Raw genomic sequence first — 15045 nt, 5'->3', positions numbered from 1 at the left:
TTGGGGTGGTAGTTGGAAGCATCTTTTGGGGGCCAGGTGGGAGGGTGGGGGGCCCCCGGGAGGCTGCCAGGATGCCCCGGAGCAGGTGCTGAGGGTGGGATGCCCCATCTCGTGGGGCGGGGGTCTCCCGACCTGGTGTGGGTGGGTGAGCTCAGCCCTGGCCCCCGGGGAGGGATCAAGGTTTTTTGGGTGAGCGTGGGGGCGAGGTGGGGGCAGGTCCGGACGAGCCAGGGTGCTCAGCTGAAGGCCACAGCACCCACAGCCCCAACCAGGGGGGCACCCCAGACCCCCAAGGTAGGTTCAACGGCCACCCCCCATCGCTGGGGGGTGTGTGCGTGTGACGCAGGGGGGACCCCAGGTCCTGACCCCACCGCCGGCTGTGCCACCTCCTGCCACCCCGGCCTGTCCTGCCGGCGGCGTGGGTCCAGGATGCCGTTCGTGGCTCAGCCCTGCCACGGCGTCCCACAGCCTCGGCGGTGCCGGGACCAGTGGCTCCCAGCGCTTCCCAGTGTGTCCCAGCCTCTCCCCACAGCCGCAGGGGCTGGCGAAACTGGGGAAAGGCATTTCCTTCCCTTCCCTTCCCGCCCACGCCTGAGCAGCACTCGCGGGCCAGGGCAGGCGCCGGGGCGATGGCCCAGGAGCTGGGGGGTGGCACCACGTTTTGGGGTGTTGGGGGTCCCCTGGGCACCGCGTGCTGCAAAGGGCCACGCCGGGGGCTGGCTCGTGGCCCCGGCGGGCCCAGCCTCTGCCAGCCCTGCACCCCCCTGGCGCGGCGCAGCCCAGGGTGCCATGCCATGGGGTGCACCGTCCCTGCTACCGTCCCCTGCCAAGCACATGGGGGGGGGGTGCCCCCAGCTCCGCCGCAGCCTCAGGGACATCAGTGAGCTGACACGCCCTATGCCCTCGCTATGGGGTGCTGACAGCTCCCGGGCTCCGTCGTGGGGCAACGTCCCAGCTCTGTGGTGAGGACGGGGGTCAGGGGTACCCCATCACCCCCCCAGAGCAGGGATGCACCGAGCACTGGTGGTACTGGGAGAAGGATGGTGCCGGGACCAAGCTGTACAGCAGGCACTGCCATAACAGCACCAAATCGGCAGCAGAGGGCTTAGCCGATGGCCAGCCGTCCCCACCGCGTCCCTGTCCCCGTCCCCATGCCGTGCCGAGGCACCAGGGAGCGGAGCCGGCTGGCGATCGGCCTGGCCAAAAGGAGAGCAGCCAAGGTTTTGGCTCATCAGTTCCCAAACTGGTTTGCCCGCCAGACAGACGGACGGACGCTGGGGCTGGCGCGAGGGAGACGGCAGGAATGTGCCGCTGGGCTCTGGGCAGGATCAGGCCCTGGAGCGCTGGCAGAGCCTGATGCTGGGTTAATGGGGCTGTGGCCGCAGAGGAGGAGGGGGCCAACACAGATGCTGTGAGGAGCAGCATCCGCGGGGAAAAGTTTTCCTTGGCACCTTCTCAGATACCATCATTCCTCATTTCTTTGCCAAACTTTGATTGTTGGAGATTGAACTCCCTTCTCCATGCACAGAGAGCCTCAGCAGGGATGAGGAAGGCACCCCAAGTCCCTTACACCCCTGCTAGCTCTGCAGAGCACAAAAAGGCTTGAAAAAGCCGAGGGCGGCCTGGAGGGCCCAGCGTGGGCTGTCATGGGAGCTTTCTCTTCCAGCCATCGCTGGGAAAGCCAGCGCAGATGCACGGGTAACAGCCCGGGGACGCGCTCAGCAGGCGGCTGAAGCAAGTCTTGCCAAAGCAGCTACTCGGGGCTGGCCCGAAGGTTCCCCGCACACGGCATCGTCCTCTGTGACGCGCAGGGATGGGTGCAAGAGCAGGCACGAGGTGCGGGGGCAGCTCGGTGGGGTGCTGCCAGCTGGGGATGTGTGGGCAGGGGTCTCAGCCAGCAGCAGGGGGGGGCCTAGGATGGAGCTCCCCTCCCTGGAAGTGGCCAGTGGCTCCCACGGCCCTGGCACACCCGTGGCACCGGGGTTGCCCTGAGGGACGTGGTTCCATGCCCTTCCCACGCGGTGCACAAACTTCAGTGCCCCCCTAGCTCCTGCACCAGCAGGAACCACGACGGGGTAGCAGCCCTCCCCGGCACGCAGGGCTGGCCACTGCACTGTCCCTTGGCTGGATGGATGCTCTGCTCCACTTGCCTGGTGTGACCACGGCGGCGGCCCCAGAGCTGGTTCGGTGCGCTCTGGCACGTCTGTGCCAAGATCCACGTCCTGAGCAGCGCCTGCCTCCTCTCGCCCTCCCACTCCCTCCTCTAAAAATTCAGAGATTTGGCCAGATTTGGGAACTTTTTGCACTTTACCAAGTCATCCCACCGAGGTGGGTAAGAGGACAAGCAGCGGGGGTGGCAGAGCAGATGACGGGGCTGGCGTGGGTCACCAGTGCAGCAGCACGCCCCGTTTCTGATCATTTATTCCGGAGGGGCTGCCGAGCGCAGCGGAGGCAATGCGCTTCTCGCCAGGCTCCAGGCCGGTGAGGATAAGGCATTCCTGTTTCCTTGCAACAGTCACCTCTGCATTGAGCAAGACCGCTCCCAAAGCAACCACCACACATGCTGCAGGGTGTGAGACAAATGCCTGCAGCATCCGGGAAGAAATTCCACCCACCTGTGCAGGGCTGCACAAACAGCCACGGCAAGCGCTTTTCCGCCTTCCTCTGGAGCACCAGCCGCCATCCACCTCGGAGGTATTCAGATACTATGGAGATAGACCGTAATGAACTGTAATAACACACATAAATCGCACAATCTGACAGTCCGTCACCTTTAAATAACAAGTCTCCTTTCCCTTCCAACCTACACGCGCACTCAAGCATGGAAATGAAAATACTTCCGAGCTGAATGGCTGTCACGTAGGAAGGCGGAGGGCGGGAGCCCTCTCCCCGCAGCTGGAGAGCACCCTCGCCCGAGGGCCAGCGCGGCACCCGCCACGGCGTCGGGCAGGACCCCGGCGCACCCGCCTGCTCGCTGGGGGCACGGACGCTGCCCCGGGCCTCCCCAAACGGCAGGACCAGGGTTTGGGGTTTGGTTTGCCGGCAGCCCAGGCACCGCCCAGCTTCGTTTTCGCAAGAGGCGCATGGTGACCCATGGGCAGTTCCCAGGCCGGCGTGGCATCGCCGTGCCACGTGCCATCGCATTGTCCCTGTGCAAACGGAGCTGCTGCAAGAGCCAGGGTTGGGGGTCCCGGCCGCAGCCGGTCAGCCCCTCAGCTACTGCAGGTCTCTGCTGCCACCAGGCGCAGGCACCCAGAGCAGGGCCCCTGCTTTGGGGTGCAGGGAGAGCCATGGGGTGCAGTGCCGACTGCTGTGCCGGGAGGGCGAGCTGCTGGGGGCTCCCCAGGGAGGCAGAACTAGCATGGTGACACCAAGTTCTATCAGAACAGCACTTAAAAAAATAATTTTAATGTTTAAGATACACCATCTGTTTATTCCACAGCAGGATCCCGCAGCCTCAGTTAGCACAAAGGCTGGGAGCGGGCACAGCACGTGGCCCTGCTCAGCAGGCGAGCGTGGGAGCGAGGGATCAGCGCCGGCACAGGGCAGGGGTAACTCCAGCGGGCTCATCCCTGACATGCACTTGCCCAAAACCAAAGCTCAGGCTGCAGCCTGCTCGGGAGGCGCAGGCCGTGCACACAACCAGCCACCCGGGATGGGAATGCCCCAAACAGATGGATCGATCCGGTACATTCTCCATTTGAAGCTCCAGAGGGAGAAAAGGCACAAACCTTTTGCCTCCGTGAATCCCACCACCCTTCCAAAACCCCTTTCCCCCTAGAAAGTGCTGCCTCCCCGGCTCAGGAGCCTTGTCATTCAAGCACACCAGCAGCAAACCTCAAAATATTCACCGATTTCCCCTGCAGAGCCTGGAGAAGAGAGTCAAGAGGAGCTGCATGGACCAAGCGTCCTCCTTGTGTTTTCTCAGTAAGGAGGCTTCCCAAAATGCCCTCAGATGCCATGATCCACGGAAACACTGTGTGGATCCCAAACTCAAAAGGCAGATGCCTTTCCTGGTCACCAGGACGTGTGTCACTGTCAGGGCAGGGACAGACAAGTTAAAGTGCATTATATCACCTGGTCAGAGCAGGAGACGGAGACACCTTAAGAGTCACTGTTCAAAAACTGCTGGAGGAAAGCAATTAATCCTAGTGACCGCGGGCGCACGGCTGGGCTTTTGGCAGCAGCTGCGGATACTGACCGGTGAGTAGGAAGCTATTTAGGAAGTAATCCTGAAAAATGTAGTTTCATTCTCTTGCTTTATGTAACCTAAATGATGTAAACAACCATTCAAAATAAGGACCCTGTTACTTCCACCAGTAACTCTGAGCACAGCCGCATGGACTACTTGCTCTTCAAGCGCAGTTTACAGTTCGCCTTTAGAGCTCACTGTTGCTTGCAAATTATTTCTGCCTTAACTGCGTGAGACAACTATTTTGCTCACTTTGAGCGCCTGTAAGGAGGCACCTCTAAAGACACTACGGAGTCGGAGCGAGTTTGGCTCTGCTAGGTGAGCCCTTTGCAAAGAAGCTTTTTTAACACCTCCTCATCCCAACGGAGACTAGCCAATATTCACACACCCTTCTGCAGGAAAGAGCAATTTTTCTGGTCCAGCATCCATTGCCAGCAATGGACACGGGGAGTTTGGTCAAATCAGTCTGAAAGCAGTCTGGGAGGTCAGGAATACTGGAAGCACTTGTAAACATCACTGCAGCGCATCGCCAGGACATCCTGCTTCAGCTCCCTGTGGCATCTCCTCCAGACACTGTGGAGCACAGCTGATTTAACATGGCTTGGGAATTAAATATTGAATCCAGTTCACAGGCGCCCCGGCTGCCGCCACTGCTCAGAAGGTGCTCTCGAGCAGGCAGTGGCACCCACAGCCTGTGGGGCACACCTCCTGCGTGCGAAACCACTCCATCATATGGCTGGTGTGGCCTCCGTGTCCACACGTCAGGCAGAAATTAGAGGAGCCTCGCACTGCCACGTGACAGATAGCGCACTGGAAGGTGAAGCCCTTGCAGATGGCACACTGGGTGCCGCGCACCTCGCTGCGGCAGTGGCTGCAGTACACGCCAAACTCTGGCAGGAAGAAAGAAACGGAAAGCAAGGCAATCAGTGCTGGCAGAATTGTGGACAAAGAAGCCCTGCATACAGCCCCCCCGTGACTGACAGATGAGTCCCCCAAACCCACTGCCCACAAGATCTCTCCTCTAATCTCCTTCCCAAGGGTGGGAGAGAATGGTCTTGGTGTGGTCTCCACACAGGAGCAAAGAAAGGGGCAGTCAGCGTGCCGGGGCACAGCCTGGCCCACCGATTCCCCTGATGGCTAAACAGCTGTCAGCTGGGAACGTGTGTCGCATTTCTAGTTTGGTAGATGCTGACACATGCTGCAGAGATGAAGGCTTCCCGGTGGCCTCCTCTGCCTTGCATCACTGTGTAACGTAACTAAGAGCAAACGAGAACGGCCTTTGTTTCTCATCACAGAGAGAGCAGAGAGCACTTGATGCATGCTGTATCAGTGCTGTGACTGTTAGCCAAGAAGGGGCAACGGCAGCGGTCAGAGTCACCAATTTGCACTCCAGTTACTCCCCAGGAGGAGCCCCATGTGACAAGGCAAGGCAACCACTGCTTCTCTGGCATCTCTCGCCTGCTTCTCTACTCCCAGGTTAAGCATATCTTTTCCCAGAGGCCTAGGAAGAAGACATTTTGGCAACTGTCCTTAAGCAGCCAGTTCTGGGCCCTTGCGCTACTGAAAATATTTTGGGAGAAAAGTTCTATTTGCCTATTCCTTGGCTAGCTCACCCACAGTTAAGAGATCTTGCAATTTTACACATGCACTATACAGACACCGCAGCCCAGAATCAGAGATTGGGACAGTGCCTCTCTGGGCTCTTACCCAGAGGGAATAAAGAATAGCCATCAGCATAAATAGCTGAATATCGCTAGTGTAGCAGTATTTGCATTTCCAGCTTCGCTGGAGAGATGTCAGAGTCTACAAAGCCCTTGAACCAACATCTGCAAGCCTCACATCTCTGCCCCGAGCTGCAAAGAAGCCAAAACCATTTGCTGGCAGAGCTAACCTCTGGGCACACCGACGACACTTTTCATCCCACCTGCTGACCGCATGTTCCTGAGCTCCCGCGGCCGAGCCATGGCTCTGCCTGGGCAGCCGGAGCAGACTGAGGCAGGCACTCACCAATTCCTTTGTGGGGATCAGGAGGACAAGAGACGAACTTCAGAACCTCAGCCCGCTTCTCTCGCAGGCCCCAGCGATAAAGGATTTCTCCATAGCACTTCTTAAAGTCATCAAATTGCTGAGTGTTGGCAGGATCCAGGAGCCTAGAGGAACAAACGGGCTCATCATCCACCTCATGGACTCTCAAGAGACTCCGGCTGCAATCCTCTTCCCACTGATGGCTACGCAACCAGCTTGCATCGCTGGAAGAGCAGCAGATTACTTCCCACATGTTGCCCAAACATTGCGGAATGCTAACTGGTCTGCCTTTCACTTATTCTACACTCCAGGGTGTAGGCACAGCGGCTGGGCTGCCCTCTGGGGCCCCCACCACGGCCACCTACAGATGTACCGTATGCAGCACGAAGCTGCTCTGAATGACAATCTGAAAGACAGGGTCTAGGAGCAGGTGTGGTACCTCTCTGCACCACCAGAGACCTGGCTGCAGAGTTCCAGCTGACTTGGGCATGGTATCCCTGAACACCCGCACTCTGAGGCAAGCCAGCACCTACCTTTTGTTTTTCTCATGCTGGTCTTTCTCACGTTCCCGATGGTCGGGATACATCAGGTTTCCGTAGCGGAAGTCATCCGGAGAAGACTCGCACCAGGGAGTGGAGGTCTGCTCCGCATCTTTGTTTGCTGCAGACACCGAAAGGTTGTGAGCATACCCCGGTGAGCACAGGCTTGTCAAAACTGGGGTAGGGAAGGAGACAGGGAAGACTACACATTTGGACACCCCGGTTTTCTCCCTAAGACGTGGTTGTACCACCTTCTGCACTTCTACAAACACTGCCCTCACTCAGAAAACCAAGTGCCAACCCCTACTTGCCAAGTGCTTCTACTGCACATCTGGTGACAGGATGGGAACGGGGAACATCAGGGAGAGAAACCTAACACGGAGGAATCCCTTTCGCCTTCCACTTTAGACAAAAAGTGACCAGGCAACCAATCCCATGGAGTTTGCTTGGGAATATTACCCTGGCAGGCCTGGGCCGCTCTTCCCCGGATAGGGAGGACTCTCATCACCAGAGCTGCCATTATGTAAAGGGGCCTCTGTATGTAAGGCATTGCCCTGGGGGCAGGGAGAAGACTGCTAATAATCGCTACAAGACAACATCAGCTCCCTCATTAACCCCCATCCTCCACTCTTCCCCATGTCACAGATACCTCGATATCGCACCGAAAGCTACAACTTTGGTGCTAGCAGGGCTGACACTGCCCCAGGCTATGTATATCGCTAGGAATCGCCCAACAGCTTCAGCTCTCACACTGGAGCCCTTAAGAGCGACTTATCTTTGACACCTTCGCAGCTTGGCAGAAAACCTCCTTAGGCCCACGGGTATTCATGGCACCAGGAACACAGCCTTCCCAACCGCTGCCGTTTTTCCAGTGACAGGAGAAACCACAGCATGCTTTTTCCCCCTGAACCCTGTGGAATTAGCTAGCTGATGACGTTGCAAGGCTATGCTAGATAATCGTTGAATGATTGTGGCGACTGGGAGAGGTGCCTGGGGACTGGAACAAAGCAAATGTCACCCCTGCCTTCAAAAAGGACAAGGAGGACAACCCAGGGAACTGCAGACCAATCAGCCTGACCTTGAAACCTGGGAAGCTGATGGAGCAGCTAATCCCAGGAACCACATCCAGGCACATGAAGGACAAGGAAGTGACCAGTAGTCAGCATGGCTAACAGCTTCCAACTGTGCAAAGCGCTAGGGCTGTGGAAAGCTTATGGCACCAGGCAGCACTGAGGCAGCCACCCCGAGTGCTTGCTACAGCCAGGCTGGAAGCAAAAACTACAAACTGGTCTGTCTTTTTACTTGTTTCCAACTGGAAAAGGCAGCAGTGGCAACCCTTGGCTCTGCGTTAATCTGTGACCCAGGGGCCTAGCTCGGTACCTCCAAGGTGTTTGTAATGGTTTCTCCAAAGCCCAGTCAGACAGCACGCTACAGAAGCCAGAAGGGGCAGGACTGCAGGAGCATCAACACTGTTACTGCAAGCCGTGCTCACTTCCAGCCATGGAATCACATCATGTCAGCCAAACCCTGGAAAGCTGCTCTGGCAGAGCCCACCTGCAATCAGAGCCAGCACTAACTCCCTTCTTTCCCCACCACAGGAGCCTTCTAAATCCCAGGCCAGAAGGGAGGGAGATTCCTCTATTTACTACCCAGCTCTCGGTACCTATGCTCCAGCCTCCAGTGCCCAGTCCAGGATCTGACATGCTGGAACAGGAGCCCGAGGAAGTAAAGCTGGGCTGTTGAGGGGGAAAGGAGAGGAAACCATGTCAGCTATGCGAGAAATGTTCAAAGATATCCAAGGCAAATGGGAAAGAAGTGGCGATCATACGTATCGGCTGTGGGAGGCCAGGTTGGAGGCCCGCTGAGGAAAGGGGCCGTAGGAGTTTGGGCACCCCTGTAGCCTGGACTGGGCTTCAAACACGCTGCAGAGCATAGCCAGGGTCTGCACATCGTGGAGCTGCGAGTAATGAGCCAGCCTGGGAAATCAAAAAGACAGACAGTATGAGACTGGGCAGAATTCAGTAGCAAAAGCACTGGGACTCCAGGGCAAGCAGTTCCAAGCCTGTTGCATAAATCGATTTGGGTCACAGAACTGCCCGCAGGAGGCATACATGCTCTGCAGGACTGGGTTGCCCTCCCTGTGACATCTTTGAGGAGCCCAGCGCTCCTGAAAACACTCATGGCCTAACAGGTGGGAGAAAGATGGGAGCTCTGGGAATCCAGCAGTGCTCATGGCCTGATTATCCCAAGTTTGCGCAGCTTCAGGAACAACATCCACAGAACTGATTTTAACTGGATGTAAAGCTGGAGCCATCAGACTCACCCCCAGCCACAACGTCTTTTTAACAAAACTCTCAACATGCAAGCATCTCGCATCTAGATCACAAGGCAAAACCCCACCACGGGTTTTCTGGATGGCTGTGAAGATTCTGTTTTGCTCTGAAGACTGAGTGACGAAGAACAACCTGCGCTCCCTTCCCATTGCTGCCACACAGCAGGAAAGAGCTAGATCAAGCAACAGTACGCACACACGACGCCACACAAATCCTGTGCCTCCAAACCGGGTATACTGACAGATAACATCAATTACTAATTATGTCCCCTCCCAAACAGACTGTCTGGCAGGAAGGCATCTGCAGCTAACATTGGGCTTTGAGACCCGCAGAATGATTTCACAGTAATGCTATAAGGCAACAGTGAATTTGGAGGTGAAAAAAGCAGCTGCACCAACATGCTTATTTAGGAGGTGGGGAGCAGCAAACCAAAAGCTCCAAGCCAGGCGTTGTGGGCATGCCTCCAACTTGCACCTGGCCTGTTGCTCAATGTTAGCCAGGCCAGACCTGGGTGCTAGATGGGAGGCAAATGCTGCCTCCTGTATGTCATAAACACTCTTGCAGCTTCCCTTCTTGATGCATCTCAGGCTTGAGAGGGGAGAAAACTACATGCTGTGGCACTGCTCCAGATCTGAAAAGATGCTTTACAACATTCAGTTATGGAGGACTCTGCTTCAGCAACCATTCCCCAACCCCTCCCTGGCATTCAGACACCTACAAGGACTCCAGTAATTGACGTCCAAATGGATGTTGTGCCCAAGGTATCTCCAAATCTGGGTCAGACTTCGGTCCGAGACAGAGATCAGTGGCTACCATGGCCAGTGACCAAACCTGGCAGACAGGAAGGAAAAGCATCAAAGCTACAATTAGAAATAACCGCACTCCCAGGGCACAGGTGTGCACAAAATCACGCACAGACAGATAATAATGGAGCTTCCCCCCACCGGCAGCAGAGAGCAGTTTTAGTCTGTGTGTCACAAATAATATATAGAGTAACACAAAACCGAAGCTTCCCCTGTCCCACTTGCTTTGAATTTGGGTTAAACTCCCAAGAATAATAGTCCATAGTCTTAACAGACCTGTCAGGGTGGCTTAACAGACCTATCAGTGCATTTTATATTCACAAAACTGTTTAGATTTGATACAGTTCTTGGGTTTGGAGATGTCTGGTGGCAGAAAGTTTACTGGTGAATCATTATTTGCATGAGAAGTATCTTTTGATCGGTTGCAAGTGTTACTGAACATCTCTGTTCTCCTGGCGCCCACAGTACAGTTTACCATTTCTACTGCAACAATTTATTTCACATAAAACTCCTCCCTCAATTATCATCTTTTACTCTGAAAACAGTTCCATCTTTTCAGTCTCTATACCACTGACCTAGGACTGTTTTTTCTGCTATGTCTTTTAAAATGAGGCAATTAGAATATTCCAGGGAAAAACAAAGCTCCTAGTTTGGCACAGAAAAAGAGCAGGAAAGGAAAAGGAGCATGGTGCTGGAAAGACAGAAGAAATCAGAGCTGACAACATGGAAAAGAAAACTCGTGCTCCAAGTACGAAGTAGTGTCTCAAGTTGCTCACTGTGAAACTAGAGAGAAAGAAATGGGAGAGAAACTGGAACAAGGACAGGGCTGAGTACAAGACAGCACAGAAAGGAAATGGGAAAGACACCACTCCCTACACTGCTATAGAGCACATCTTACATGTAGCCTGCAACTCAAGCCTCCATGTCTGCTAGGAACGAGGCAAGCTGCCATACAGGCTAGAGTTACACAGGACAGGGAAAACCAAGCAAGAAACAGAGGTATCTCAAGAAATCTTGCTGAAGTTATTCCACCCAAGCTCTGCTCCAACAGGGGCAAACCAGACAGCAAGATGAAGTACAGACAACGGGGATCTAGACCTGCCTTCTCTCTCTCCTGGTCTAGCAGAACCCACCAAGCAGCAAGACAACAGCTTGAGTTTGCTTCTGCTTAGACCAGGTAAGCCTACGCACGTTCCCTGCCCAGGTCTGGGAAGGGTCAAATGCTCAGGAGAGCTGCAGAGGTGGCAGTGCCAGCTTCCATCTCTTTCAGGCACTCCTGCGTCCTGTCAAGTGTTCTGCCTGTTGCAAAGGTCTAACCACATGGAAAAGGATGGGCCACAATAGCCATTTTTCTCCTGTTACTAGCTGAAGGCAAGTAGCCAGCCCCGTTCTGAGGCTGGGTCCCTGGGCTCAGACTCTCTCAGAGAGAAGCTAGCTGCAGTTAGCACCCAGTGCCAGCACAGATGAATATCAAACAATGAGAACAATTACATAAGTAAAAAAAAAAAAAAATCACCCATCAAAATGCTGACAGCAGCTAGACAACTCTGTGCACAGTTACTCCATTTGCTGACTCAAAAGTGGGCTGCATTCCGCACTTTGCCTGCAGGAATTCCCTGAAAAATGTGCTTCACTCAGTTTGGCAAAGGGCATAAAACAATCTGCTTGCAGCCCTGGGAAGGGACCTCTCGATGCCAAGAGTCAGTGATGTAGAGATCATCTCTGTGGCTGTTGCACAGGCCTTGGTTCACCAACCAGAGACTCCCTGGAACAATTGCTGAGCCCAGGTGGCTGGCTGGGTGACAAGGTGACAGCACAAGCCATGTGAGGGTAGGACAGCATGCTGTGGAAGAGGCCCGATGCAGCATCGTACCTGTACGAGGTCCCTCCGTCCCACAGCCAAGGCTGAGGCAGCATTCTTCTGGCAAGTCTCCTGGATATTATTCACATTCAGTCTAAAAAGAAAGGAGAGAGCTCAGCTCTGGTTGGCACGTTACCTACAAAGGTGGGGAGGGATGGGGTGAAAGTGGCACTGGCAGCAACGAGCAGCCCAGAACATCCTGACCAGTATGAGCCTGCTAGCATAGCCAGGATCCCATCCCTCCTTCTCTGTTATTCAGGGACCACTGCCACCTTCCTCTCACGATTCACCTTCACTAACACACCGCGCAACAAGTCCAGCTCCAAACTAGCTGGGATTGGTCCTAAGAGGCACCATTTCCAAGGAGACATTGGACCAAACTTGTGCCAGGATAACACCAAGCCAAGATCCATTCTTGTCCCTAGAAGCTGGTGCCATCAGTTACATGGTTCTGTTCCCATTCAGCCTACTGGTCTGCTCCAACTGACTGGGAGACAGCAGTCCGCTGTGGAGAAGCAGGCTGGTCTTCAGCCTGTTCCTCAGTAGGATAACGCACCCACCCAGAGTCTCCGAGAGGCCAGCAAGGTGAGCTGGGCAAACCCACGTGGGCTTTCCTGCTTATTGTCAGAAATCTCCCTGAGACACTTGACCCTTCTATGGCTTAAGATCTTAGAGAAATACAGAAGGGTCAGGCTGCTTGCACATGAGATATCCACAGAAGAAAGGTCCAGCAGGTCTTTTTAAACAATGTTCTTTTTCATAATATAGAAAAGATTGAAGGAAGATTTTTTTTTTTCTCTCTCCTCCCCCCCTCTCCTTAAGAAGGGAAGGCTGCTTCTTCCCTGAATGTGCATAGACTGGAAATTCTGTGAAGGAGCAGACAGTACTACCAAAGCTAAGGAGGAAAAAATTCAGCAACAGAGACTTTGTAACTATCTGAATTAGAGCATTTGGAAAAACAAGCCCCTTGTTTGTTTGTTTTTTTTTAAAAAACAAACAAAACCAAACGAAAATACCAACAAAGCACAGAACTTCTCCATTCTTTCCATTAAACCAGAAGAACTTGCTGTACAGATGCTGGCACATACAACCAAGTCTCCAAGTGTACGGGGCATTCCAAATACTTCTGAAATTAAAAGGCCTTATGAACTGTTAACAGTTTTTAACACCAAGAACATGTGCATTTATTGGGATTTTTAAGACTGCATTTAAGCGAGGAGTTTAATGTAAGATTTGAAAAAGAATTTGTGCGGATGATTTCTCTATTTAGCTGGTGAAAACCTGAATCTGTAAGATCTGCAGCGATGATACTGAAGCACCTGTTCAAACTCTGTATGCAATACCCCATCACAAATTTCTTCCATCACACTTTTCAGATTGTTAGGAGCTACGTCCCCTCTCACAGGCAGAGGGATACTATAAAAAGCAGCAAGGCAAGAACAGAGGAATAAGGTATAGGAACATTCAAAGACGAGTGCTGACTGGTCAGGATTAAAGCACAGCAATGCCAGACGGCTGCTTTCATTTGGGAAAGGATGCCAGCCCATACGTACTCACATGTAGAGCTCTCCCAGCAGCTTGTGGACAGGCAGCAAGCAGGAAATATCTTGGATAATAACTTTCCCAGCGGCTTTGATGGGTCGGTTGTTGGCATCCGTCCCCTCTCGTTTGCTTTTCCACCTCCTTGATTTCTGCAGAACAAACGGCAATGTGTTACCGGGGAGGAGGACAGCAGGCTTCTTGCGCCAGGGAACAAAGCACTAGGGTCAGGAATAATGCAAGCAGCACCCAAACCTGCCTTTCAGAAGGCTCTGTGTTACCCTGGAAAACATCCATGACATGCCCAGGAGAACAAGCATCTCCATCTGTAGGAAGTGAAAAGCAGGTCAAGGCAGCGAGCTCAAGGTCAAACTCACTCAAAAAGTATTTTGTGAGTTCCCCTGTGAAAGCCAATAAGAGAACAAATCAGCATTGGGATGCCAATCAAACCTGGGCAAGTTTGGCAGGAGGACGGTTCAATTATCGTTCTCGTTAGAGGTCTGGTCTGGGAACCCTCTGCACACAGACCACCGCTGCCTTCAGCCAACACCAGCACAGAGACGTGTGGGAGGCAGCTTCTGCTCACCCTTAGCTGCAGGGCAAGCCGGCAGCTCCAGACTGTCTCTTTTGGTCTGTCCTTTCTGTGTCTGAGTGCACCCCTGTTCAGCGCCAGGACAGGGCTCCCACCCCCTGCTTTATCAACAGCTTTAAACAAACAACTGGCAGATGATAAAGCAGGGCCCAAGTTTTCCTAGCAAGGATCCTTAGCTACCATGCTCGTTGCTACTTACAGCTGGCTCAGGACATAAGGTGGGGGGAAGAAAGGAGAGGAATCAACACAAGGGAATGAAAACAAGAAGCCAAGATTCCCAAATACTCCCTGTAATTGACACAGAGGCCATCTTAACGCCAAGCTGCGTAAAGCTACCTTGACTGGATGAAACACCGCAGAGTATTTGGCTGGTATCCTGGCCTCTTCCAGCTCCTGGCTCTAGGAGGGTAAGGAGGAGGGATGAGAGGATGTGCGGCAGCACGACAGGCAGAAGGCACTGGAGCTCTACCGAGGGAAGCACTGGCTGCTACGCAGGGATCCCAAGCGCAGCGAAGGATGCTTTGCAATGCTGCTCCCCTATGGCGTGTTCCCTCACTGACACACAGAGTCAATGCTCCTATGCAGAAGTGTCTCCTGGTCATACTGTGTTATGGAGGGTCTCCTCAGGCACTTGTGGTGGGGCCTCCTACACCCCCACCCGAAGCAGAACAGCCCCTTTGAAGAGGCCAGCCACACAGTCCTGTGCCGACGGCTCTGCGAGGCAGGCAGAGCTCACACAGGCAACACAGCGGTGCTCCTGAAGAGCAGGGCTGGGATGCAGGAAGGGCAGGACTTGGAGCTGCAAACAGGGTCACCTCTGCTGTGGATGTCAGGCCAGCCCTGGGACGGCTGGATGCCAAACTGCCTTTGACCGTGATCATGCAGTTCCTGTGAGAATGTGGGCAGGCTTATCACAGATACAAAGTGCCCTTAAAAAAAACCTAATAACCTTAAAAAATTAATTCCTCCTTCACTGCCTGCCTGGCCCAAGCTTAGGCCAATGTGCTGAGGAGGTCTTGCCATGCTGAGCGCACTAGTCGCACATGCCACAAGCAGCAGAAAGGGTGTGCTCCTGAAGCCACTCCGGACACTAGGTGATCGAGGCTCAGAGGCTCAAGCACAGGCTTGACAGTAAGTGAAGAAGGCATTGCAGACTTGAAG

General features: G+C 54.1%; 1 protein-coding gene across 3 annotated transcripts in view; it reads right to left on the bottom strand.

Moving 5' to 3' along the window:
• Positions 1-3392: 3392 nt before the first annotated feature.
• The window catches only part of WDR59 (WD repeat domain 59), a 51417-nt gene continuing 39764 nt past the window's right edge, over positions 3393-15045 (bottom strand). For 2 of the 3 annotated variants that reach the window (XM_056360619.1, XM_056360620.1), the window contains 8 exons: positions 13311-13444; positions 11766-11847; positions 9808-9920; positions 8585-8732; positions 8420-8492; positions 6751-6877; positions 6200-6342; positions 3393-5082 (listed from right to left, as the gene is read on the bottom strand). In XM_056360619.1, the coding sequence (XP_056216594.1) occupies positions 4847-5082; positions 6200-6342; positions 6751-6877; positions 8420-8492; positions 8585-8732; positions 9808-9920; positions 11766-11847; positions 13311-13444 (1056 nt within the window). In that variant the 3' untranslated portion in view covers positions 3393-4846. Of the gene's footprint in view, positions 5083-6199; positions 6343-6750; positions 6878-8419; positions 8493-8584; positions 8733-9807; positions 9921-11765; positions 11848-13306; positions 13445-15045 lie in introns of those variants that run through there. The other variant, XM_056360621.1, reaches the window with a different exon arrangement.

This window comes from Falco biarmicus, chromosome 15 (assembly GCF_023638135.1).
Source record: "Falco biarmicus isolate bFalBia1 chromosome 15, bFalBia1.pri, whole genome shotgun sequence".
In the NCBI taxonomy this organism is placed as follows: domain Eukaryota; kingdom Metazoa; phylum Chordata; class Aves; order Falconiformes; family Falconidae; genus Falco; species Falco biarmicus.
The sequence above is the reverse complement of the archived record's forward strand: the minus strand, read 5'-3'. Positions and strand labels throughout refer to the sequence as shown.